The sequence below is a fragment of the Candida parapsilosis genome, contig 005809, assembly GCF_000182765.1.
Source record: "Candida parapsilosis strain CDC317 annotated contig 005809".
NCBI classification, from domain to species: Eukaryota; Fungi; Ascomycota; class Pichiomycetes; order Serinales; family Debaryomycetaceae; genus Lodderomyces; species Lodderomyces parapsilosis.
The window spans coordinates 1,532,184-1,556,533 of NW_023503281.1; the positions used below are offsets into that span (position 1 = coordinate 1,532,184).

Sequence of the window (24,350 nt, forward strand, 5' to 3'; positions counted from 1 at the left end):
AGACGTTCATTTTGGGGTGCACGCTTTCACCATTTAGTCCTCTATTGTTCTTGCTTTTCTCTTTCTAGATGGTGTGCTTGATCGACTCGTCTCACTCTTTGCATTCTCAGTTGAAGGAGCAGCAGCAGCAGCGGAAGAGGTCGCGGTAGCAGTAGCGACAGGTGCAACTGCACTACTTTGACTACTGTTGTGCTTCACCCCTAAATTAGCAGTTGTTGGATCAATCGAATCTTCATAATCGTCAAAGTCATCTTTTGAATTGATTATAGATGAAGCTGAGCCATTACTCAAAGATCCATTACCAACAACAGTGGTGGCAGCAGCATAATTAGCTCCATGTCTTTTAACCATATTTTTCACAAACGATATCGAGCTTAGACTGAATATGTGATCATCTTCAGTATATACTATCCTTCGTTTGAATCCAGATGTCCCTGATCCTCCTCCGCCACCACCACCACTAACTCCACTAGCTCCTCCACCACCCGATTTGGCGAAATTTTCAAATCCTTTTACAATGTTACCAGAATAGCTGCTTTCAAAATAATCTGATTCCTTTTGGTAAATTGTGTCTTCTAGTTTGGATAATTTGTTGCCAATTTCTTGTTTCTTGAGTATTTGTTGAATGAGTTTCTTTTTTAGATCATTGTATTTGTCTATACTGGCTGCACCTTTGGACAGTTTAGTTGATGAAGGTGTGGATGGTTTTGATTGACTACTTGATGCAGTGTCAGATTTGGCATTATTATTGTTGTTGTTGTTGTTTTTCTGTGGCGACTTTGATGGATCAGTTGTGGGTCCCTTGCTCGGCAGTGATGTTGATTTTTGTACATCACTAGTCTTCTCTTGTGTAGGTTCCTGCTTTTCCGGCAAGCCCTTAGACTCTTCCGTCCCTTCATTAGCCATACTTGATTCAATGAAGTAACTAGCCTTTGTATCAACAAAAAAGAAAGTTGAGAGCTACCATTATTTACCATAGCAGTTCAAATGTAGCAGCTCAGGACAATTCCATAAGGCGGATGGACATCGGTGCGGGCTATGAAAAGAGGTTACAGTCTAACCAACTCGGGAAAGAGTATCTGATTGATATATGAGAGTCTTAGCTTACCCTGTTCGTTTTGACAACTATTAACTTCACAAACCAAAGATTTGATTGACTCAGCGACATGGCCCGTTTGGTAATCCACTACACTAGCAATTGAGTCTCACATGTTGCAGTGGGATCACACTATACATCGTTGTGGAATATAAAGAAGTTTGTTTTTGCAGTAAAGAATTGTCTGTCAGGAACAACCTCGGGAAAGACCGGTACCATCAAAAAAAAAATACATCACCGAATTCCACTGGACCGCATTGTTCCACAAATGTGCAACAAACGAGTGAGAGAGAGATCAAACATGTTTTTCACGTGGAAAACTGTCGTCAGTTGGTTGAAGGTCCACAGTGCCGAAAAAAATGGACACAATCGAGTTGTTACCATCACCATGTGTCATCGGTTATAACTATTATCATTTTGTATCCTTAGGCGGATTAGTGTGTTCCATAAATTCCATAATTCTTTATGTGGTGTGTGCTTTACCCAGTATGCACTACCCACTCTTTTTTTTGTACTGTTACCCATTTCTCTCTGCCTCCTTTCTTTGAAAAAATATATAAAAACCATTCATTTTCCCCTACTCATTTTCTACTATTTTTCAACCTAACTCAATTGACTAATTGAAACAAAATAAATCCACAATGGCTATTACTAAGATCCACTCCAGATACGTTTACGACTCCAGAGGTAACCCAACTGTTGAAGTTGACTTGAACACTGAAAAAGGTTCATTCAGAGCAATTGTTCCATCTGGTGCTTCTACTGGTGTCCACGAAGCTTTGGAATTGAGAGATGGAGACAAATCAAAATGGTTAGGTAAAGGTGTTTTAAAAGCTGTTGCCAATGTCAATGACGTTATTGCTCCAGCTTTGATCAAGGCTAACATTGATGTTGCTGACCAAGCCAAGATTGATGAATTCTTGTTGAAATTGGATGGTACTCCAAACAAGTCAAAATTGGGTGCCAATGCCATTTTGGGTGTTTCATTGGCTGCTGCCAAGGCTGGTGCCGCTGAAAAGAATGTCCCATTGTACAAGCACATTGCTGACATCTCCAAAGCCAAGCAAGGTAAATATGTCTTGCCAGTTCCTTTCCAAAACGTCTTGAACGGTGGCTCCCACGCTGGTGGTGATTTGGCATTCCAAGAATTTATGATTGTTCCATCTGGTGCTCCAACCTTCAGCGAAGGTTTGAGAATTGGTTCCGAAGTTTACCACCACTTGAAGTCTTTGACCAAAAAGAAGTACGGCCAATCTGCTGGTAATGTTGGTGACGAAGGTGGTGTTGCTCCAGATATCAAGACTGCTCAAGAAGCTTTGGACTTGATTGTTTCAGCTATTGAAGCTGCTGGTTATACTGGTAAAGTTGACATTGCCATGGATGTTGCTTCATCTGAATTCTACAAGGATGGTAAATACGACTTGGATTTCAAGAACCCAGACTCTGACAAATCTAAATGGTTGTCTGGTCCTCAATTGGCTGAATTATACGGTGAATTGTTGCAAAAATACCCAATTGTTTCCATTGAAGATCCATTTGCTGAAGATGACTGGGAAGCTTGGAGTCACTTTTTCTCCAAGGTTGGAGGAAAAGTTCAAATCGTTGGTGATGACTTGACCGTTACTAACCCACTCAGAATCAAGAAGGCTATTGAAACTAAAGCCGCTGATGCCTTGTTGTTGAAGGTTAACCAAATTGGTACATTGACTGAATCCATTCAAGCCGCCAACGACTCGTACGCTGCTGGTTGGGGTGTAATGGTTTCACACAGATCTGGTGAAACTGAAGATACTTTTATTGCTGACTTGTCTGTTGGTATCAGATCTGGTCAAATCAAGACTGGTGCTCCAGCTAGATCTGAAAGATTGGCCAAGTTGAACCAAATCTTGAGAATTGAAGAAGAGTTGGGAGACAATGCTATCTATGCTGGTAAGGACTTCCACAATGCTCAAACTTTGTAAGTAAGTAGTCAGAAAGAAACTTTGTTGTAAAATGATGTTACTATTTATTTACATGTAATCGGATGCTATTCTATCTAAAGCTTCGAATAGACGTTGAGCGGCAATGTACGTTTCCTCAAAGGTGTTGTATAAGGGCAAAGGTGCCAATCTAATGACGTCAGGTCTTCTCTCGTCACAAATGATGGCCTGTTGGTGCAAACGCTCAAACACCCTCTCCATAACATTCTCTTGCTTGTCGTCTCTGTGAGGTTGGAAAAGTACACTAAGTTGGGCTCCTCTTTCATGTTGCGACAATGGCGTCAATATCTTGAACCCAAACTTGGACTCGTCCGTACTATCTTGTGGAATATAGTAATTACTACTCGTCAACAAATGTTGCAAAAACTGCGTAAGCTCCAATGACTTTTTACGCAATGTGTCGATTCCACCAACTTTTTTAAATACTTGCAATGATGATTCAAGAGCCACACAATCGATCACACTAGGATTCAGTTGTCTATAACTCAAAGCTGAAGCAATTGGATCGAATTTCTCCAACATCTTGAATCTATCGGCGCTATTATTACCCCACCAGCCTGCTAATCTAGGTTTGTAATGGGTGACAGTATTGTGCTTTGTATGCTTTTCGTGGACAAATATTCCGGCAATGGCACCAGGACCAGCATTGAGATACTTGTAAGAACACCAAGCGGCAAAGTCAACTTGCCAATCATGTAACTGAAGTGGTACATTCCCTACAGCATGGGCCAAATCCCAACCAACAACTACTTCTGGTGCTTTTTCTTTGATGTAACTTGTGATTCTCTCAATTTCGAAAAATTGGCCAGTGTAGTATTGTATACCGGGAAAACAAACAAGAGAAATTTCATCCAAATTGGCATCAATAGTTGACAATATAGATTTAGTTTTCAAATACGTTTCACCTTTCGGTATCTGCACTTGGATTAAATGTGACTCATCAAGCCCATGCAATTTCACAATATTGACAAACGCGTAGTAATCGGAAGGGAATGCTTGTTTTTCAAACAAAATTTTGGTTCTCTTACCGTTTGGTTTATAGAAATGGGTAAGTAATGCATTCAAGTTCGATGTCAATGATCCCATGACTGCAACTTCATTTTCATTAGCGCCAACCAAGGGAGCCAACAACGGCACACAAGGTAAATCGATATCAACCCAGTTGGTCAGTTGAGTAATCGGATGGTTGAAATGAGCTTCTACTCCTCGCATTGACCATGCTTTCAATTCGTTGTTTATTGCTTTGGACGTTTGCTTCGGCATTAAGCCGAGCGAATTTCCACACAAGTATATTGATTCTGTATCTTTGGGGAATTTGTCGTTTTCAATACCAAGAGATTCAAATGTCGGGATATAAAAGTCCTCCTTGTAAGTAGGATACTTTTTGTCCAACTCCTTTGCTTGCTTGAGTAGCATTTTACTTATCGTGTAAAGAGGAAGGAGTCAAAAGTGGTGTGTGGAAAAAGTTACGAAAAATAAGAGTTCCGACTGATTAGCGAAACCTTTGCAAAACAGAACACGGAAGCCGACTTATGATTCACTCTGTACTCATATGTACGTATACCCCATCAAATAACTAACCTGATTACCTACTAACACCCCCTCCCTTTGTAGTCAACAACGATGGTGTTCCCAGGTTAATGAAGTTTTACACCAATGTCGATATACCGACGCAAAAGTTGCTTCTTCAACAAGTACACCAGTTAATATCAGTACGAACAGCCCAAGAATGTTCCTTTATAACACCACCAAAACTTCTTGAAGATCTAGACGACATCAAGGTCATTTATCGTCATTATGCCACTTTATATTTTGTGTTTATCGTTGATGACCAGGAATCTGAATTAGGGATCTTAGACTTGATTCAAGTTTTTGTTGAATGTTTAGACAAGTGTTTTACAAATGTTTGCGAATTGGATTTGGTATTTGGTTGGCAAGTGCTACAGACTGTTTTGGAAGAGATTGTACAAGGAGGAATGGTTATTGATACAAACATCAATCGGATTGTTGCTGCTGTTGACGAAGCCAATAGTCAAGTCAGTAATGGTGGTTCTGGCGCTGCCGGTGGTGGTGGTACCAGCACTGCAGCTTCAATCAGTCAATCGATATTACTGTCGTTGTCCAGAGATAGAGGATTTTGGAGCAGATAACAAAAATGGGTGATTTGATAAACTATATACAGAATGAGCAGATCGGGGGTTGGCATCACCTCGAGAAAACATTCCACCATGATTTCTTGCTCTTTTGCTCTTGCAACAACCGTTCAAGTTCTTCTGACTCTTGAACACTTTTAGTAATTGCCTCTTTTTGAGCTTCTTCAGCTTTCGTCTTATGAAACAACTCCTTATCTACCAACTCCATACTCAAATTTCGTTGTTCCTTTTCCAATGGCGATCCAATAGGACCAGTTTTCCAAATCGGTTCATTTGATGCTGCTGTTTGTTTTACAATTTCCATCAATCTCTGTTGTTCCTTTTGTCTTAACTCTTTATTTCTTTCGTATTCAGCTCTGATCTCAGGTGAGAATTGGGAAATCAATTTCTCATCTGATGGTCTGATTGTTTGGTAGAGCAACACACCGGTTCCTATTATGCATGCACCAGCAAAGTAAACCCGTGCCCATCTATACCAAAGTGGTTTTGCTGACATGATTTTGGAGATAAGTGTGGATTGTTAATCGCTGGTTACATATTGGATGGAATTTTTTCCTTCAGGAAAAGAAATGGTAGCGGAGGATGGAGTAGGGGACCTACATAGCTAAACTGTGATATACCCACAACAACAGAGATCATTACTTAGTCTTGCTTCCTTGGATCGGGAAATTACAAGACAAAGCACTTCAGAGGTGTGATTGCAGTTACTTTCTCTTTGCAAGCAATTAAGTCTTCGTAGCAAAATATTTTAGGTTAATAAATATTTCTTCATCAAATGGTGCAAAAAAGTCATTTGGTTTACAAACTTAGCTATATTCCAAAGCAAGAGATTTTTGAGGAAACACAGTTCTGATTGCATCTGTTGCCCCCGCTTTTGGGAACTAAAAACATCTTCTCACAATTGTTTAACGGCTGCACCATAAAAGAGTGGTCCGATAGTGCAATGATGAAAAAGGTTAAACCACAAAAGGGTAAATCGCCGCGAAATCTATTTGTAGACACAAAACCACTCACCAAACTGTTAAACTTTAACCAACATAGCGAAAAGCTTTGGTAAGGGCCATTGTTACAAAACAATATGATAAGAAATAGAAAAGTTGCTCAATACGGAGTAAATTGAACAGTAGGCTGACTAATGTGTTCACGTACTGTGACTTTTGGACTATTGCGAGATTGGATGGCTCAAAGATTGAATTTAGTTTGCTTCTTCAATGCGCTCTGAGTGAGACCACCCGAACGTCGATCAAACTTGATTTAGACTAGAGGGGAAAACAGAAGTGAATAAAAAAGCACGAAGGACGTGTTGCAGCTCCGCTATCGCAATAACTTTTTAGTCACTGCTACGCAATGACGTTCCACCTCACGCATTGAACCACAACCTTAAAAATGCCTCAATATTATGTACAGATTTTAGCTTCACATTGAAATGAAAAGGGGGGAAGGGGGAAGGCTCGCTTGGTAAAAGATACTACCGTTGATTCATGCCCTTGTTGTGAATCTCAAATCATGCAATAGTGTGCGGAAATTGCCCCATTTGGCTGTCACAAATCTAGCGATTTGACGTGAAATTTAGCTCCATCCAGTTGGCATACTTAAGGTGGTAGTTTCCGTGTCAGATTGATGGAGTAGGTCAATTGACAACATCGCTCAAGATGATAGAGAAAGACGAATCGGGAACCTCACCAACGATCAAGCCGGTGCTTTCTTTCACACAAGAAGACTTGGAGGACAAACACAAGCATGTTTTAACTACCATTGCGTCTCCAGGTGGAAAAGAAATTGAAATCACTAATAATGTCGATGTGGCCATGAGGTTTGCCATGGAGCACAAGGGTGAAGCCGAGCGGTTAGATCCTGCCACTGACCAGAAGATATTGCGCAAAATAGATTTGTACTTGCTTCCTGTAATGTGTTTACTATACTGTTTTCAGTTCATGGATAAGTTGAGCACCAGTTATAGTGCAATCTTGGGATTAAGAACCGAGTTGGGCATGGTGGGCGACATGTACAGCTGGACTTCAACATGTTTCTACCTTGGGTACTTGGCATTTGAGTTCCCTGCCTCGTTACTACTCCAAAGATTCCCAGTTACCAAAACTGTGAGTGTATTCATTATCCTATGGGGGTTGATTCTTGCATTGTGCTCGGTCCCAAAGTATGCGGGGTTTGTGGCACTAAGGACCATATTGGGTATGTTGGAGCTGTCAGTCACCCCTGCATTTACAATCATTACGTCTCAGTGGTACAAGAAGGATGAACAGTTTTTGAGAACCACCTGGTGGTTCGCGTCAAACGGGATTGGTGGTGACCTCGGTAGTTTGGTTGCCTATGGGTTGTACAAACATCAAGACTCATATTCACTACCAGCTTGGAAGTTGGTGTTTGTTGTTACCGGCGTTTTGACAATATTTTTGGGGTTTGTAATTATGCTTCATATCCCCGATACGCCAACTGGAGCATGGTTTCTCAAAGAAGAGGAGAAAGTTTTAGTGGTTGAAAGAATTAGGGGCAATCAACAAGGGTTTGGTAATCCAAGGTTCAAGAAGGAGCAATTCATTGAGGCATTGACTGATCATCGTACGTGGTTGTTTTTTCTTTTCTCCATAGCTCACAATATTCCCAATGGAGGGGTTACGACATTCGGAACAGTCTTGATGAACGAACAGTTCGGTTACGATGCTGCTCAGTCGCTTTTGATGCAATTGCCATCGGGTGCAATAGAAATTGTAGGATGTGTTTTGTTTGCATGGTTGCTGAAATTTATCAAATCGCGTATGTTGATGTCAATTTTCATTGCGATGATTACAGTAATGGCGGAATGTTTATTGGCGTTTGCTCCTACAAACAAGGGGAAACTTGCAGGTCTTTATTTGTGGTACCTCAGCCCCCTTTGCTACATTTGTATTCAGTCCCAAGTGTCTTCCTCGGTGGCAGGTCACACAAAGAAAATCACGGTAAATGCCATATTCTTGATAGGGTATTGTGTTGGAAACTTGGTTGGCCCACAAACATTCATAGACAATCAAGCACCTACATATTCCGGTGCCAAAATTGCAATCGTTGTGTGTGGAAGTGTCACTTTGGGAAGCTTGGTGGCGATTTACATCTCATACTATGTGGATAACAAGAGACGCGATGCCTTGCCCCCAGTTGATATGAGTAAGATTGAGAATTATGAGTTTGCTGATTTGACCGATAAACAGAATCCAAACTTTAGGTACGCACTTTGATTGTGAGGATACAATTCATACACAGTGTCTTACCAAGCTGCTCATTTAGATTTTTTGAAACATGCATGCATAGTCATAATCACGGTCACCAGTAGGTTTACTCTTTTCTACTCAACCTGCAGCTGTTACATGTAATCAAACTAAACTGTTGTATATTTTGCGGCAACATAATTGAATTGTAAAATAATACCTGTTTTGACTTGTTACCAAAGCTCGTGTACGCTTTAAATTGTAATAGATTAGCCACCATAAAGGAGAAAGGCGAGACCAAATGGTGAAACACGGGAAGCTCCGAACCTTGAAGCTTTTATGCCGTTAACAGCATAATCACTTCTTTTGCTTTATTGCTACTCACACAATGCTACAGTTTTTCTTGGTCGTCCGATATTAGTCATTAGAAAGTCTCCCTTTTGGTATATTTTTGGGCGATCATTAAGGAACAATAGCTGGGTGTGAGTGGTACGATTATTTATGGTTTTAGTCGCATTTTTTTTTGATAACTTTAAATTTCGTTTTAACATAAGAGCAGCAAAAGTGATGTAGATGAAATCGCAAAATTGCAACAATTTTCCGCGCATGAATATGCCGAGGGCCCAAAATGCAATGGCTGAGTATAGGGCTTGCCTAAGGAAGGGGATAACGATGTGACTCACAGTCGATGCATATAGCCATAAAATGACACACCACGAGAGGAGAAGTCTGTAAAATGTTTGCTCATTACCTTTGATAAAACAATTGATGCAGATAACTAAAAATCAACCTACCCACCCCAACATTGGGTTGAGGATTTGGACTAAAGATGCAGTAGCGATAACGCCCCGTTTCCGCAAAAATAATTACCCTGACTTTCAAGCGATCACGACATTATCATGGCAAATATAAAGTTTAATTCAAGTCTGTTGATCAAAGTTTATTTCAAAGTACACATTCTAAATCAAAATTATAGAATTGTTAAGTCTGAGTGTGTGTGTTATCGCCATTTGTCCGTGCGCTTCAGAGAACCTTAAAGTGGTGGTTGATGAGTTGTGAAGGCGACCCCATCTTACTGATACTGAACCTCAATAATCTGATATAATTTTTCTTAGCAGTGCTAGGGTATATAAAGCCGTAGAATTCATACACGGGATATTCAGGCGATAGCGGTAAAGATAACCAGCAACAGAAATGACTGAAAAAATTGAATCAGAGTCTATGACAAAACTTGAGCCTGTAATTTCATTTACAGAGGAGGATTTAGAAGATAAAAACAAACATGTGTTAACTGTCATTGCGTCTCCAGGTGGAAAAGAGGTCGAAATTACCAACAATGTTGATATAGCGATGAAGTTTGCAATTGAGCATAAGGGGGAAGCTAAGGCATTGGATCCAGCTACTGACAGAAGGATTTTACGGAAAATTGATATGTACTTGCTTCCTATCATGTGTTTGTTGTATTGTTTCCAATATATGGATAAATTGACCACAAGCTATACTGCCATTTTAGGATTGAGAACGGAGTTGGGTATGGTAGGAGATATGTACAGCTGGACGACCACCTGTTTCTACATTGGGTATTTGGCATTTGAATTTCCCGCCTCCTTAATTCTTCAAAGGTTCCCAGTTGTTAAGGCGGTGAGCACATTCATCATAATTTGGGGAATGATTCTTGCCTTGTGTTCAGTTCCGAATTATGCTGGATTTATAACATTAAGAACAATTTTGGGTATGATGGAGCTGTCAATCACTCCTGCATTTACAATCATTACGTCCCAGTGGTACAAGAAGGAGGAACAGTTTTTGAGAACCACCTGGTGGTTCGCCTCCAATGGGTTTGGTACCATCCTTGGCAGCTTGATTGCGTATGGTACATACAAACACCAAGATTCATATTCGTTGCCGGCATGGAAGTTGGTATTTGTTGTGACTGGAGTTTTGACGATTTTCTTGGGGTTTGTAATTATGCTTCATATCCCCGATACGCCAACTGGAGCATGGTTTCTCAAAGAAGAGGAGAAAGTTTTAGTGGTTGAAAGAATTAGGGGCAATCAACAAGGGTTTGGTAATCCAAGGTTCAAGAAGGAGCAATTCATTGAGGCATTGACTGATCATCGTACGTGGTTATTTTTCATCTTTGCCATCGCTAGTTGTATCCCCAATGGAGGTATAACAACATTTAGAACAATATTGTTGAATGAGCAATTTGGCTTTGATACAGCAGAGGCGCTTTTGATGCAAATGCCATCAGGCGGAGTTGAAATTGTCGGATGCATTTTGTTTGCGTGGTTGCTGAAGTTTCTCAAGTCTCGTATGTTAATTGCTATATTTATTGCAGTCGTTGCTATTGTGGGCGAGTGTCTATTGGCGTTTGCACCTACAAAAAAGGGAAAACTTGCAGGTCTTTACGTATACAATGTGTTTCCTCTTTGTTTCATTTGTCTTACATCGCAAATTTCGTCATCCGTTGCTGGTCATACAAAGAAGGTCACTTTCAGTGCCATTTTTTTGATAGGTTACTGTGTGGGGAACTTGGTTGGTCCACAAACATTCTTAGACAGTCAAGCTCCAGTGTACTCTGGAGGTAAAATTGGGATCGTGATTGCTGGTGTTGTTGCTTTAGTGTGTTTGATTTTAATTTACATCTCATATTATGTGGATAACAAGAGACGCGATGCCTTGCCTCCAGTTGATATGAGTAAGATTGAGAATTATGAGTTTGCTGATTTGACCGACAAACAGAATCCAAACTTTAGATATGCTCTTTAGTATAGTTTAATGACATTTGTTTATATATTTGATCTAAGCGTGTGGCTCTTTGCATTGAGTTTTGAAGTCGAGGTTGGGCTCTGCGCTGAAACTATGGCATCTACTACGCTATATTGGCATAGCTGAATTAGAAATCAGTACTTGTTTGTACTGGAGGTTTACATTGTAAAATGGAAGATAATTGCTGTATATAGCGGAGAAGCCCTTGTAACAGGGAGCTGACTTGCTTTCATTTGCAACAGGAAAGGTCAAATGAGCCGCAATCAAAGTCGCTTTAATCAACACAAAAGTCAGAATATAAAATAAAACACGTTTAAAAAAAAAAACTCTCCAATAACAAGAACCCAATGCAAGGTGTAGAGAGTTGTCTGAATTGGCCATCTTATGCTTAGCATTGCAAACACATGTCTAAGTGTTAGAAAGTTGGCAATTAAGTGGGGAGCTTTATTATAAAGCTAAATTTCAAACAACACTAAAATGACTTCGCCAAAGGGATCAATTTTGTTGTCAAGTAAATCTGTTTCAGCTTTGAAGCATTGGAGAATAAAAACATAAGCTCGTTCCGATGCTGGAACAGAGAATGTATTACTTATCGGCACGAAATTCTAAAACCTTAATTATTTGCAACCACAGATAACTGGACTAGCCTTTCAAAAACTTAAAATGACTCGAAACTTTATTTAGTTAGAAAGGTGTGGAGGCCATATGGGTTAGTTCACGAGATACTAAAACCTAAAAAAGCCAGTGGTTACGTGGATGCGGAGAGAAATCTATACTATGATGTTCATATTGCACGAGTCGATATTATTTGTTGGACTGGATCTACCTATTTAATGGTATTGGAATTTCTATATGTTCACGGCAGTTATGGCAATTATTGGGCACAAGGTACACAATGACCGAAAAGAAAGACGCAGAGTCACTCACAGAGCTTGAGCCGGTAGTTTCATTCACCCAAGAAGATTTGGAAGACAAACAGAAACATGTGTTGACAGTTATTGCTTCACCTGGTGGAAAGGAAATTGAGATTACCAACAATGTTGATGTGGCTATGAAATTTGCTATCGAACACAAGGGAGAAGCTAAACCATTGGACTCGGCGACGGACCGAAAGATATTGCGCAAGATTGATATGTATATACTTCCTGTCATGTGTTTGTTGTATTGCTTTCAGTTTATGGACAAGTTGAGTACCAGTTACAGTGCTATATTGGGATTAAGAACCGAGTTACACATGGCAGGGGATATGTTCAGCTGGACTACGACATGTTTCTACATTGGTTACTTGGCATTTGAGTTTCCTGCTTCATTACTACTTCAAAGATTCCCTGTTGCCAAAACTGTGGGTGTATTCATTGTATTGTGGGGAATGATTCTTGCCTTGTGCTCGGTTCCAAAATATCCTGGTTTCATTGTGTTGAGAACAATTATGGGTATGTTGGAGCTGTCGATAACCCCCGCATTTACCATACTCACTTCTCAATGGTACAAGAAAGAAGAACACTTTTCGAGAACCACCTGGTGGTTTGCCTCCAATGGGTTTGGTACCATCCTTGGCAGCTTGATTGCGTATGGTACATACAAACACCAAGATTCATATTCACTACCAGCTTGGAAGTTGGTATTTGTCATTACTGGAGTTTTGACGATTTTCTTGGGGTTTGTAATTATGCTTCATATCCCTGATACGCCAACTGGAGCATGGTTTCTTACGGACGAGGAGAAAGTTTTAGTGGTTGAAAGAATTAGGGGCAATCAACAAGGGTTTGGTAATCCAAGGTTCAAGAAGGAGCAATTCATTGAGGCATTGACTGATCATCGTACGTGGTTATTTTTCATCTTTGCTATAGCAAACAACATTCCCAACGGAGGTATGACAACATTTAGAACAATATTGTTGAATGAACAATTTGGCTTTGATACAGCAGAGGCGCTTTTGATGCAAATGCCATCAGGTGGAGTTGAAATTGTCGGATGTGTTTTGTTTGCGTGGTTGCTGCAGTTTATCAAGTCTCGTATGTTGATGACTATCTTTGTGGCAATGATTACGGTCATGGGGGAGTGCCTATTGGCTTTTGCACCCACCAAGAGAGGCAAACTTGCCGGGCTTTACATATACAATGTTTTCCCGCTTTGTTTCATTTGCCTTACGTCACAAATTTCGTCATCCGTTGCTGGTCATACAAAGAAGGTTACCTTCAATGCCATTTTTTTGATAGGTTATTGTGTGGGGAACTTGGTTGGCCCTCAGATCTTCTTGGACAGTCAGGCTCCAGTGTACTCTGGAGGTAAAATTGGGATCGTAGTTGCAGGAGTTGCCGCTTTAGTGTGTTTGATTTTAGTCTACATCTCATACTATGTGGATAACAAGAGACGCGATGCCTTGCCTCCAGTTGATATGAGCAAGATTGAGAATTATGAGTTTGCTGATTTGACCGACAAACAGAACCCAAACTTTAGATATGCTCTTTAGCCTGAGTTGAACTTGAACAGAGAGTCAGAATTAAAATTGTTGACGCTATTCGTTTATTGTGTAGTCAAGCTCTCAGCAGCACCCACACCTCTACGTAGATGTGACTTTAAGAGACAGTATCTGACAATCTTGATATTCTCGTGTCTTGATTTTTTGTGTAGCTAGAAGTCAAGCTCCAAACAGGTAATACAACGGCTGTTGAAGCTCTATTACGATGTAGGCTTAGACATCACAACAATTTCGAGCTTTCTTAGTCCTTTAAAAATATAGGGGTGTTCAGATATTCCGGCAATTTTCCTAATCGGGTCATTTGTTTCTCGGAAATGAGTAGGTTCCGAGTTCGTCGTATAAAAAAGAATGGAGGAGAACAATTATATGCGAAAGAAAGAAAGACAAAAACAAAAAAGAGTTCCTTTCTATACGACGAGTGATACTATACTTTTCAAACTCGGATAGTGACATCATCATTAGTTTGAAAAAGAGAAAGAACGGGTATAATAGCAGCTTTAGCACAAGTCAGTGGAATCACGCTTCATTAGCCGTACACAGCCTCGAAACTTCTCGTTGGGTTCAGTTTTAGTTCAATTGCGTGCTTTGGTATATAATACACACGCAAGGAGAACAAGCTTTGATCCAATCACACGGATAAGATATCCAAATTCTTTCATTCGGGAAGAATTGGATTAGGGTCATTTTGATACTACAGCAATATTCAACATTTTGCCGGTAAACCATCCTCAGAGTGAGAGACAGTATCAATTAAGTGACACACTGTTCAACATTTTGTCACATTACCCCAATACAAAAGCTACGCGCGTCTTGGTTCAATATGCTACTGAAGGATCTCGAAGATGCCTTACAAGGATATCAAACGAGGAAAGAAGCGCCAGAGAGCACGAGAAGAGTTTCAAGTACTGTAATTGATGACGAATTATGTTCCTTATCAAACGCACTGGCATCGCCACCTGAAGCAGTGAAAAAGAACTCCAAAGCGTCAACGGGAAAGCGTAAATACCATCAAAAATCAAGATCTGGCTGCTCTACTTGTAAGAAACGTCGAGTTAAGTGCGATGAACAGAAACCACTTTGCGGGAATTGTGTTAAATTAAAATTGGAGTGTGGGTATCTTCATATGGATCCAGAAGAGAGCTCACCACCGCCGCCACCACCAAAGAAAGCAAAAAAAATGAAGACAGAGACAGAACTGAAGAAGGCGAAGGCGGTATCTACAGGGAGGAGTTCCATCAAACTGGGTAGTGATGACGTTATTGGAAACAACAACTATTCAGACGAGACTTCAACAAGGAATAATAGCATCGACCAACGATCTTTGGATGGGTTGAACTCTTCAACGACCACACAACAAGCTACACCCTCGTTGACACCTACACCAAACACATCACAACCAAGTTTGGACAGTTCGGTACCACCTGGTAACCCTATGGCAACAATGGGCCAGCTGATGAACAATCCCTTGAGCGCATTGTCTTCAGGACTACTAAGTGCAGGGAATTTGAATAATTTGAATATCGCTCATTTGGTTAATAATTTGGCAGGTATGGGTGGTGTGGCTGGTGATGCAGGAAACGGTTTAAACAATTTGATGAACCTTGGAAACTTGGCAAATCTTTCAAACTTGGCAACGTTGGCACAATTGCCGATTGACTTGAGCAATTTAGCTGGATTATTTGGTGGTGCAGGAGGTGTTGGAGGTGGACTAATTGAACAATTGGCAAGTGCAGCTATAAATGGTAACAGTGGGCTGCCATTGGATGCATTGTTGAATGCACAATCAGGGCAGCAGCAGCAGCAGCAGCAGTTGCGATCACAGGGTCGAGACCAATTGAATATGGGTCAGTCAAACCGACAACAAGCTCAATATCGATCTACTTCGTCCGACGATGGACAATTTGAGAACCAAAAATCCGCTCCCCTTCAACAACAACAGCAACAACAACCACAGCCACAGTCATCACAACAGCCGCAGAATCTCGATGATAGCAGCATTGATGCAAACATCAACTTGGACTCCCAAGGATCAGCATCTTCACCACCATTTAACATCCCTCCACACACATCATCTGAGCCAGTGCCAGACTCTGCTGGAACACTACCGAATATTGCTCCAAATCAAACACTGTCGATTCCATCATCTGTACCTTTGAACAATAAGACTATGGCACAAGCAATGAATTCGAGTACTTTGAATATGTTGGATTTGAAATTGATGTTTCATTACACGTCACAAGTGGCCAACACAATTACTGGTGCTGGTATTTCAGAAACCAATATATGGATCCATGATATTCCCATGTTGGCATTTGAGCATCCATTCTTGATGCATTCGATATTAGCATTCAGTGCTACCCATTTATCACGAACGGAAAAAGGGTTGGACCAATGTGTTACTTGTCATAGAGGTGATGCATTGAGGTTGTTGAGGGAAGCAGTCTTGGACATCAACGCCGACAATACCGATGCACTCGTTGCTAGTGCATTGATTTTGATTATGGACTCATTGGCCAATGCATCATTCCCTTCATCAACGTCGCCCAAATCGCTACCCGCATCAGCATGGATTTTCCATGTAAAAGGTGCAGCAACAATTTTAACTGCTGTTTGGCCGTTAACTGAAGCATCTCGATTTTACAAATTTATAAGCGTTGATTTGGGTGATTTGGGTGATATTATTAATCAAAAGGCAAATTTGAACACAACCAACCCTAGTGGGTCAACTTCAAATGGCAACGGTGAACGATTCTATGCTGATCTTGAGTGTCATGATGCTGATATCGCTGATTTGTTCCCCGTTGAAATTGATTCTCCATATTTGATTACATTGGCTTATTTGAACAAACTACATAAGGAAAGGTATAAGTCTGATTTTATATTACGAATATTTGCATTTCCGGCATTGTTGGATAAACAATTTATGTCATTGTTGATGTCAGGTGATGTGAAATCGATGAGGATTATGAGATCGTATTACAAATTGTTGCGGTCATTTACAATGGAGATGAAGGATAAAGTATGGTTCTTAGAAGGTGTCGCACAAGTGTTGCCTCTGAATGTTGAGGAATATGCTGGTGGTGCTGGTGGTATGCATATGATGATGGATTTCTTGGGTGGTGGACCTGATATCGTGGATGATTATGGTAATGAATTTGATGATAGCGATGGTGACGAAGAGCTTGATGGTGATGTTGCCGGTGGCAACTGTGGTGTCAGGAATGGCTCTGATGCAAATGTGACCACTACTAAACGAACTAAAATGAACTTGACTGAAATGACCAATACTAATAATTTACCGAGTGATATTACAAGAGAGTTGGATATAATGCAAGGAGATCAAGGGTTTATCAACTTGAAATGAGATATGGATGGGAAATGGATACATGTATGTATATAATTTATACGTTAATAGTAATTATTAATGCCAATAAGATGGTATCCAATACGTAGAGTCCGAAGGAGATTTCAACTGAAGTGAGGATGTTCCTTAGCTGGATAATATGCTCAATGGGTTAAACTACAATAGGGGTGGAGGAAATTAAAATATTCACGCGACAAATGCAAAAGAACAAACAAAACATTCTCAGACACGACACTATCAAATTTTGACAGTGGAATGTAATGCAATGGTTTGTTGATATATACACATACACACACACGTGTGTGTGTATGTGTATATATCCCGATAGTTCCATATACAAAGCATCTATTGATACGTAGTTAAAACGTGCATAGTGGAGCTAGTCAAAGTACATAGTATACATTTGTATTAAAGTGTTGTTTTCTTTGCGATCTCAATCTCAATTTCTCCTAACTTTTCTATCATCAACGAAAAACAACCAAAAAAGCACCAACAGAACTGAAAACAAAAACAAAAAATTTTAACCCAAACCATCCACCACAGTCAGTGACAGCCAAAACATTTATACCAATAGCAGACTAAATCCATCTACACTCACTTTCATTACTATATTAGCGTATAGCACACTCATACTCACACAGAATAATCATCGATAAAACATCGTTTGTTATCTTTAGTTCCCACCAGAAATTTTGAAATTTTCTTATCACAAGACAACTTTAGAGAAACACAATCCAACTCAACCTTAGACCTTGTTTAACCATCCAACGTAAACAATACAACAAGCTCATTTTTATCAGATTCCAACTGAAGTAGAACTTAAAGAACAACCAATTTAACAAAGTTTCGTTTTTCCCCACTAATTTTTACAAATAAAAACATTTCAAAAACTCAATCATGCAAACCATAAAATGTGTTGTTGTTGGTGATGGTGCCGTTGGAAAAACCTGTTTATTAATATCATACACTACGAGTAAATTCCCTGCTGATTACGTGCCCACAGTATTTGACAACTATGCAGTAACAGTGATGATTGGAGACGAACCTTTTACATTAGGATTATTTGATACTGCAGGACAAGAAGATTACGATAGATTAAGGCCATTGTCGTATCCATCAACTGATGTGTTTTTGGTTTGTTTTTCAGTAATTGCTCCAGCATCATTTGAAAATGTTAAAGAAAAATGGTTTCCTGAAGTACATCATCATTGTCCTGGTGTTCCTTGTTTGATTGTTGGTACCCAAACTGATTTACGAAATGATGATGTTATATTACAAAGATTGCAAAGACAAAAATTGTCACCAATTACTCCTGAACAAGGTGAAAAGTTGGCTAAAGAGTTGAGAGCTGTGAAGTATGTTGAATGTTCAGCTTTGACGCAAAGAGGCTTAAAGACTGTATTTGATGAAGCTATTGTAGCTGCTTTGGAACCACCAGTTATAAAGAAGTCGAAAAAGTGTGTTGTTTTGTAAAAAAGAAGAAGAAGAAGAAGAGTGGGATTTGCAAATGAAGACGAAAAGCGATTGGACGGCGGAATATGGCGAAAGCGCGCACGGCGAGAGAAGTTATCACTGTAGTTTTGGTGGAGAGCGGAGAAGTACCAAGCATGAAAGAGAAAAAGGGGGCGCTCAACCCTTGGGTCATATGGGACGATGAAAGCCATACAACCATGTGAAGAAAATAATACATGGTGAAGATTCGATAAAAAGAGAATGTATACACACACCCATTGAGTAAGGAGTTATTTTTATAATCATAGATATGATAACCATTGCATCCTCTATCCATTGTAGACACCACACAAGCAGATCATTGATTCTCTAAACGTACGAATTCTGTACCTACCAGTCTAGTACACTCCTTTGCATCCGTGTTGATCCTTTCTTTCCACATTGCAGCAATGCTCTTTATGATTATTACTTTTATTAAAGTAGAATATTAGATATTTCGAAACTAGCTAAACATTAAATTAACAAAAATATAAAAGAATAATGGTAGGACCATTTGTATTAGTATTTGTATTAGTATTATAGGGGGGTTCTGGTTACCAACCAGTATAAGATACAACTTTCATCATGAGATACAAAAAATAGCAGATAACAAAACAAAGCAAACAAAAAAAAAGCAACATAGTAACAAGGCAACAAAAACACAACGCCTGTAAAGAACAACGGGTTAAATCATCAAATCAAAAATAAATAAAATTAATTGCCAGTGTAGTAGTTCGTGGTAATTCTCTTCTTCCTTCCCCCTCAACTCTTTTACACCACTTCCTTTGGTGCTACTTTATTCTTCAACCAGTCTTTAAATGTGAAAAGCACCATTACCCAACTCATAAACAAGGTAATGAATCCCAATGATACATTCAAAGTAAACATTGCCGTTAATCCGTAATACTCAAATGAAGAAACCACTGGGTCAGTAGACTCCATAAAGATTAAACCACCGCACAATAAGCTAAATGCAACAATCAATTCAGTCACTGGGCGACTCGGTTTGGATAAATCCTTGGGTGTACTAGCATGCAACAAGAAAAGAACATATGTCAAGAATCTGAATGCACATCCAAGAACAAACAAGTTACCCCATTGCACATGAATATCAGTGGATAACTCTGAAGCTTGTTGATGTTTAGACATGAGAATACCTGTCCAGTAAATGGTAACAATTGGGAAGGGGTTGGGACTGTAACCGGGACTGGCTTTAACAATATCTTTGGCATCAATCAATGCAGCAGCAGTTTCCTCTTCATTTTCCGAATGGCCATTTGAAGACAATTTTCTCAAGTTTGCCACTGCTTGTTCATAACGCCAATCTTGCAATTTCAATTCAGTGATTACACCACATAATCCACATCCGATGAAAATGAATGCAATTGACACATGTTGCAAATCCTTGGGTGACCATTCTCCACCGGCATTTGACAAGTGTTCCAAAAAGATGTTGGTTGATCCATAAAACAAGATCAATGAGCTTTCAATCATTTCCATTGTCCAAAGCCCTCTGTTTTGGAATCTAGTCCAGAAGTTCTGAACATTGCCCTTTTTGGCACTCACAAACTTATGATTCCAAGCCCATCCTTTATTGGTGAATGCACCACTATATCTAGCCAATGTAAGTATACCATACGCGAAAAACACTCCACCTTTGATGAAATGGGCCAACAAGTTAAATACTTTTTTACCTTCACCATATACACAAAATGTAGCAACTGCAGTTGGAACCAAAACCATGTAGTAAAAGAAATGACCCCAATTCAATAAATTGAAAATGACATTAAAAAAGTGGTGAAATTTGGTTTCAGCCACCCATGTTTTAAACTTTTGTAATCTAGTTTGTGGTGTAAATACTTTTTCATAGTTTAATGGAGCCGACTCAACCAGCAGTTGTTCATCAACATCCTCATCAGAGTCTGAGCATCCAATAGGTGGCGAGTGAAGGGTAAAATATGAGCCTCCCCCATTGGCATTGGTTGATGTAGCACCGGTTGAAATTGAATTGGTGACCGATTTTGGAGTTATACTAGTAATCAATGCAAATACAAAGTGTAAAATAGTAGTGACAAACAAGATACCAATCATTGAGTTGTAAGCATTACCCGGGTATAAATTTGGTATTGAATTGATGAAAATAGTATAATTTAACATTGACAACACCATAGCGACAGAATGTACCAACAAAGTAGTAAGATATGTCTTTGTTAATCCCAAATTATTGAAAATTAAAGCAATTGGATAAATAATGAAAATGCAAACTAAACCCAATACAATGTGAATATACAAGGCAGGACGGTGTTTTGAAGGTACAGTGAAATAAGTTGTTGTGTTGTAATTTTCCCAATAAAGACGTTCCTCTGGTAACAAGTGAGTTTCCAAGATAGGAACACCATGTTGATGTTTCATGACGTGAGGAGTTGGCTGTAGTGAAGCAGTAGTTGCTGTCAACTCGACACTTGCTGAAGAAGAATCTCCTTTGAGAGATGGGGATGATGATACAACATTACCGTGTTCATCTTCATGGCCAGCCCTTTCTTTATCCCCATGCATGTCCATTTCTGCCATGGATGCAGTGGTAGTCAATAGCAATAGTAGTATAGAAAGTGCTCTCATTTTGGGGTAGTCTTGTTGCAAAAACTTCTGGCTAACTTTTTCTTTGGTTAGCTGGAGTCGAAATGGGGTATAAGTAGGTTTTCAATCAGTAGTAGTTGTGATTGCTTAATCCAAAATTGATTGAAAGTATGCAGTTGTAGATGATTTCAGCTTAGAATACGATGATGCGCAAATTATTCCTTTCTGTGATGAGTCGAAAAGCTATCACTTTGGGATCTATATGTCTTGACTAAAGTGTACTGTTGTAAACTTCAAGAGTCAATTGTTTAGTATGATGTAAAAGATCTCCTTTAGAGCCAAGAAGAAGTTTTGAATAAAAGAATGGGGAATTCCCTATGGGTTTTATATCCTACACATCTCCTTCATAGTCATACAAATTACTAATTAGCTTCATTCACTTTCGGCAATAAACCATAAAACTCTAAACTACCACAATAATACAATAATACAATAACGACATTAATTAAATACCATGCATCATTTACACAAATACAAATACAAATACAAATACAACACACTATACATATGATGCTACAAAGGGTAGTACAGTACACATTTTATAGTTGCCGATTAGGTAAACAACAAACAAAAATGAGGTACTTCTTGTACTCTACTTCTTACTTTACCAAGAATAGTATGTACAAACGCACATGTGAACAATAAGTACATTGTCAGTATGTATGTTAGTATGTAAGTACGTATGTACGTATGTACGTACGTACTCTTTTCTTCAAAAAGAGCGAATCTATTTGCGCAATTTTAATTCAACAATAACGATGATGACCCTTTTAGCAACTTTCATTCTCACCACCACACCAGCAAATGCAATCAACCAAAGAGCCTATAGAGAAAAGAGAAGCTCGAGAGCATGGACTTCGGCAGCACAACTTCTGAGCAAATTTGACAAGATACGAAATATTTCACCCAAGAAGTTAATGGAAATTTAAAAACTACTTAAAGGATGCAACGGGATTCCATGCATCAAGGACTAAAAACAACAACAACAAAAATAAAAAGAATCTCTTTCTTTGACAGTCTCTATTTCGATGAGAAGCTTATGCAGAGCATAGCCCTCGAGAAAAGGGGGCTCTTATACTGTATAGGAAGGAGGGGGGGGTCACTCACTATTGAAATATACTTTATTCCAGTCTATCCATATGCTGTTACTACTACTATCTTTAATTGTATCACACGGAGTAAAACCTCGATTGCTTAATTTGCTGTATATCAGCCTCAACACAAAAGGGGGACCAAATTGAAGATAGCATTACTCATTTCCAACTCCTAACCATTGGGTGTTGCTACTTGACGATTCTCTCAACAATAGAAAATCGACCAGAGATTTCTTTACAATTTCCATATATGGATCCTCTTCGATTTTTAACGCCGAGGAGCTATAGCATACAAATCACAAAAGCAAAATAAGAATTTTCTTGCATACGTTTGTGTAATATTAACTTCATCCGAGTTTTGCGGAAATAAAAATTACCTATATGGATATATTTCATTGATCCCAATATGGTATAATACATATGAACATATGTACACCGTCTAATCACGTTACAGTTCTTACACCAACACCTACGTCATACGATAAAAAAAAAGGGTGTGAGGCAACATCAATTGAAACGTTATTCTTTTCACCCTGATCTAAACCCGTTCTTCTAGCTGCAACCAGCTCTTACTTTTGTTATCGTATGATTCTGTAATCTCCTAGTTGCATTTTGTATATCGAGAATCAAGATGTGCAAATAAATATTTCGTATACTATTTGATTACCAAGAAATGGTTGTTTTCGTTTCTTTCCTCTCCTACCATTAACTTTTTGCAGTTCCGACAACTGTCTATTCCTTGGCTCAGGTTTATCCGCGACTGACACGTCCGCACACACTGACGACACACAATGGGGTTGCCAACAGCAGACCAAAAATAGAACAACCCTATTGTCATCAACAATCATTGTTTTCCGAGTTTCATCAACTCTGTGACAACCACTCGTATTGTCCTGCTTCAACTTCTGTCTGGGCCATTCTAATTATAGTTAGTTAACTAAAAATAGCTCGTAGCAAGGAATAAGAGCCCAACTGTGCATTCCTTTTGCCTCTGAGCTGCCTATATTGAAGAGAGTTTCTAAGAAATATATACTCAATGTGGGTGAATAGATTACGCAGCTTAACGGTAGACATCAACCCCACATTCTTTCGCCCCACACCTTGTAAAATGTAGTCCGAATAAGGGGATGGGGAAGGAAAGGAGGAGAAACCTATAAACGTGGTGAAGCTTCTTGTACGCAATGTATCTCAATCTTTTGGCTAATTGTGAATCGACCCAGTGCACACCGGTGCTAATACTTCGAAAAGGATTGACAAGAGCTTAATTTTTTCATTGTCACTGCTAAAGGTACAAAAGCCTAAAAGAGTAAGTTTTATTCCAAGTAACTCCGCGTAAGGTCTAGAATCACGAAGAAGCTCACACAACACATACACACACACACACATACACACACACACACTCTCTCTCTCTCTCTCTCTCTCTCTCTCTCTCTCTTGCCTGAAAGCCCACTGAATTGAAGCAACTGGGATAAGAGCAAAAGAATTCAATAGTTCTTAGACTTGTATCGAAAGTCCGTTTACTTTTGACTTTCACTAATATATCTACAATATGTAATTGCTTCGATAAAGACCGGCAGAAATGGAACTCCTTTTACATCGAGAGACCTTCTTTTTCCCTCTTCCTCTCCTTCAGACTTCTTCAATTCTCTCGTACTTTCATATACTAACTTTGCTGGATTCCTTGCGGCTATGAAAAAACTAAAGCAGGATTTGACAAATCACCTGTTTTCAATTTCAAATGTAGTTAGTATACACAATGCAAAGACTAAGTTTTGCAATAGATGAAGCTAGAGCCATTCCAAATACCAACCCTTTTCCACTAAATATGGTTATCAAAAGAATGGACAGTCCTTGTTGCAGCTACGGAACTCCGCTCGGATTTGGAGAATCGGCCAAAAAGAAAAATTAAGAATCGTTTTCTTTTTGTGTCAATGCACATGACTCTTTTATTTTAATTTCAGAGTACAAAACCATTACGATTATATAATCGGATCCTTTCCATATACCGCATCCGATTTTGAGATATCTTTTGTAGTCTCATGAGGAAGAGATTATTTGCATATTGGAATATGTCGTGTACCA

The 24,350-nt window shown here is 39.3% G+C and overlaps 11 protein-coding genes across 11 annotated transcripts; 7 read left to right on the forward strand and 4 right to left on the reverse strand. All coding sequences in view use genetic code 12, as the record gives it.

Annotated features, from left to right (window-relative positions):
- Positions 1–33: 33 nt before the first annotated feature.
- Positions 34–906, reverse strand: EAF6 (Eaf6p; the record flags this gene model as incomplete). The annotated part of the gene is made up of 1 exon (XM_036809628.1): positions 34–906. The coding sequence occupies one exon, from the start codon at positions 904–906 to the stop codon at positions 34–36; it is 873 nt and encodes a 290-aa protein (XP_036666246.1).
- An 831-nt stretch (positions 907–1,737) lies between these two features.
- ENO1 (phosphopyruvate hydratase) lies at positions 1,738–3,057 on the forward strand (the record flags this gene model as incomplete). Its single annotated transcript, XM_036809629.1, has 1 exon — positions 1,738–3,057. The coding sequence occupies one exon, from the start codon at positions 1,738–1,740 to the stop codon at positions 3,055–3,057; it is 1,320 nt and encodes a 439-aa protein (XP_036666247.1).
- A 48-nt stretch (positions 3,058–3,105) lies between these two features.
- On the reverse strand, positions 3,106–4,491 carry CPAR2_207220 (kynureninase; the record flags this gene model as incomplete). The annotated part of the gene is made up of 1 exon (XM_036809630.1): positions 3,106–4,491. The coding sequence occupies one exon, from the start codon at positions 4,489–4,491 to the stop codon at positions 3,106–3,108; it is 1,386 nt and encodes a 461-aa protein (XP_036666248.1).
- A 116-nt stretch (positions 4,492–4,607) lies between these two features.
- Positions 4,608–5,225, forward strand: APS3 (Aps3p; the record flags this gene model as incomplete). The annotated part of the gene is made up of 2 exons (XM_036809631.1): positions 4,608–4,629; positions 4,690–5,225. 2 exons carry the CDS (start codon positions 4,608–4,610, stop codon positions 5,223–5,225), a joined length of 558 nt encoding a protein of 185 aa, XP_036666249.1.
- A 55-nt stretch (positions 5,226–5,280) lies between these two features.
- On the reverse strand, positions 5,281–5,724 carry CPAR2_207240 (uncharacterized protein; the record flags this gene model as incomplete). Its single annotated transcript, XM_036809632.1, has 1 exon — positions 5,281–5,724. One exon carries the CDS (start codon positions 5,722–5,724, stop codon positions 5,281–5,283), a length of 444 nt encoding a protein of 147 aa, XP_036666250.1.
- Positions 5,725–6,880: 1,156 nt separating this feature from the next.
- CPAR2_207250 (allantoate permease family MFS transporter) lies at positions 6,881–8,458 on the forward strand (the record flags this gene model as incomplete). The annotated part of the gene is made up of 1 exon (XM_036809633.1): positions 6,881–8,458. The coding sequence occupies one exon, from the start codon at positions 6,881–6,883 to the stop codon at positions 8,456–8,458; it is 1,578 nt and encodes a 525-aa protein (XP_036666251.1).
- Positions 8,459–9,622: 1,164 nt separating this feature from the next.
- On the forward strand, positions 9,623–11,200 carry CPAR2_207260 (allantoate permease family MFS transporter; the record flags this gene model as incomplete). The annotated part of the gene is made up of 1 exon (XM_036809635.1): positions 9,623–11,200. One exon carries the CDS (start codon positions 9,623–9,625, stop codon positions 11,198–11,200), a length of 1,578 nt encoding a protein of 525 aa, XP_036666252.1.
- Positions 11,201–12,095: 895 nt separating this feature from the next.
- On the forward strand, positions 12,096–13,673 carry CPAR2_207270 (allantoate permease family MFS transporter; the record flags this gene model as incomplete). The annotated part of the gene is made up of 1 exon (XM_036809636.1): positions 12,096–13,673. One exon carries the CDS (start codon positions 12,096–12,098, stop codon positions 13,671–13,673), a length of 1,578 nt encoding a protein of 525 aa, XP_036666253.1.
- Positions 13,674–14,502: 829 nt separating this feature from the next.
- On the forward strand, positions 14,503–17,046 carry UPC2 (Upc2p; the record flags this gene model as incomplete). Its single annotated transcript, XM_036809637.1, has 1 exon — positions 14,503–17,046. The coding sequence occupies one exon, from the start codon at positions 14,503–14,505 to the stop codon at positions 17,044–17,046; it is 2,544 nt and encodes an 847-aa protein (XP_036666254.1).
- An 897-nt stretch (positions 17,047–17,943) lies between these two features.
- Positions 17,944–18,519, forward strand: CDC42 (Rho family GTPase; the record flags this gene model as incomplete). Its single annotated transcript, XM_036809638.1, has 1 exon — positions 17,944–18,519. One exon carries the CDS (start codon positions 17,944–17,946, stop codon positions 18,517–18,519), a length of 576 nt encoding a protein of 191 aa, XP_036666255.1.
- Positions 18,520–19,308: 789 nt separating this feature from the next.
- Positions 19,309–21,156, reverse strand: CPAR2_207300 (uncharacterized protein; the record flags this gene model as incomplete). Its single annotated transcript, XM_036809639.1, has 1 exon — positions 19,309–21,156. One exon carries the CDS (start codon positions 21,154–21,156, stop codon positions 19,309–19,311), a length of 1,848 nt encoding a protein of 615 aa, XP_036666256.1.
- Between the last annotated feature and the right edge of the window lie 3,194 nt (positions 21,157–24,350).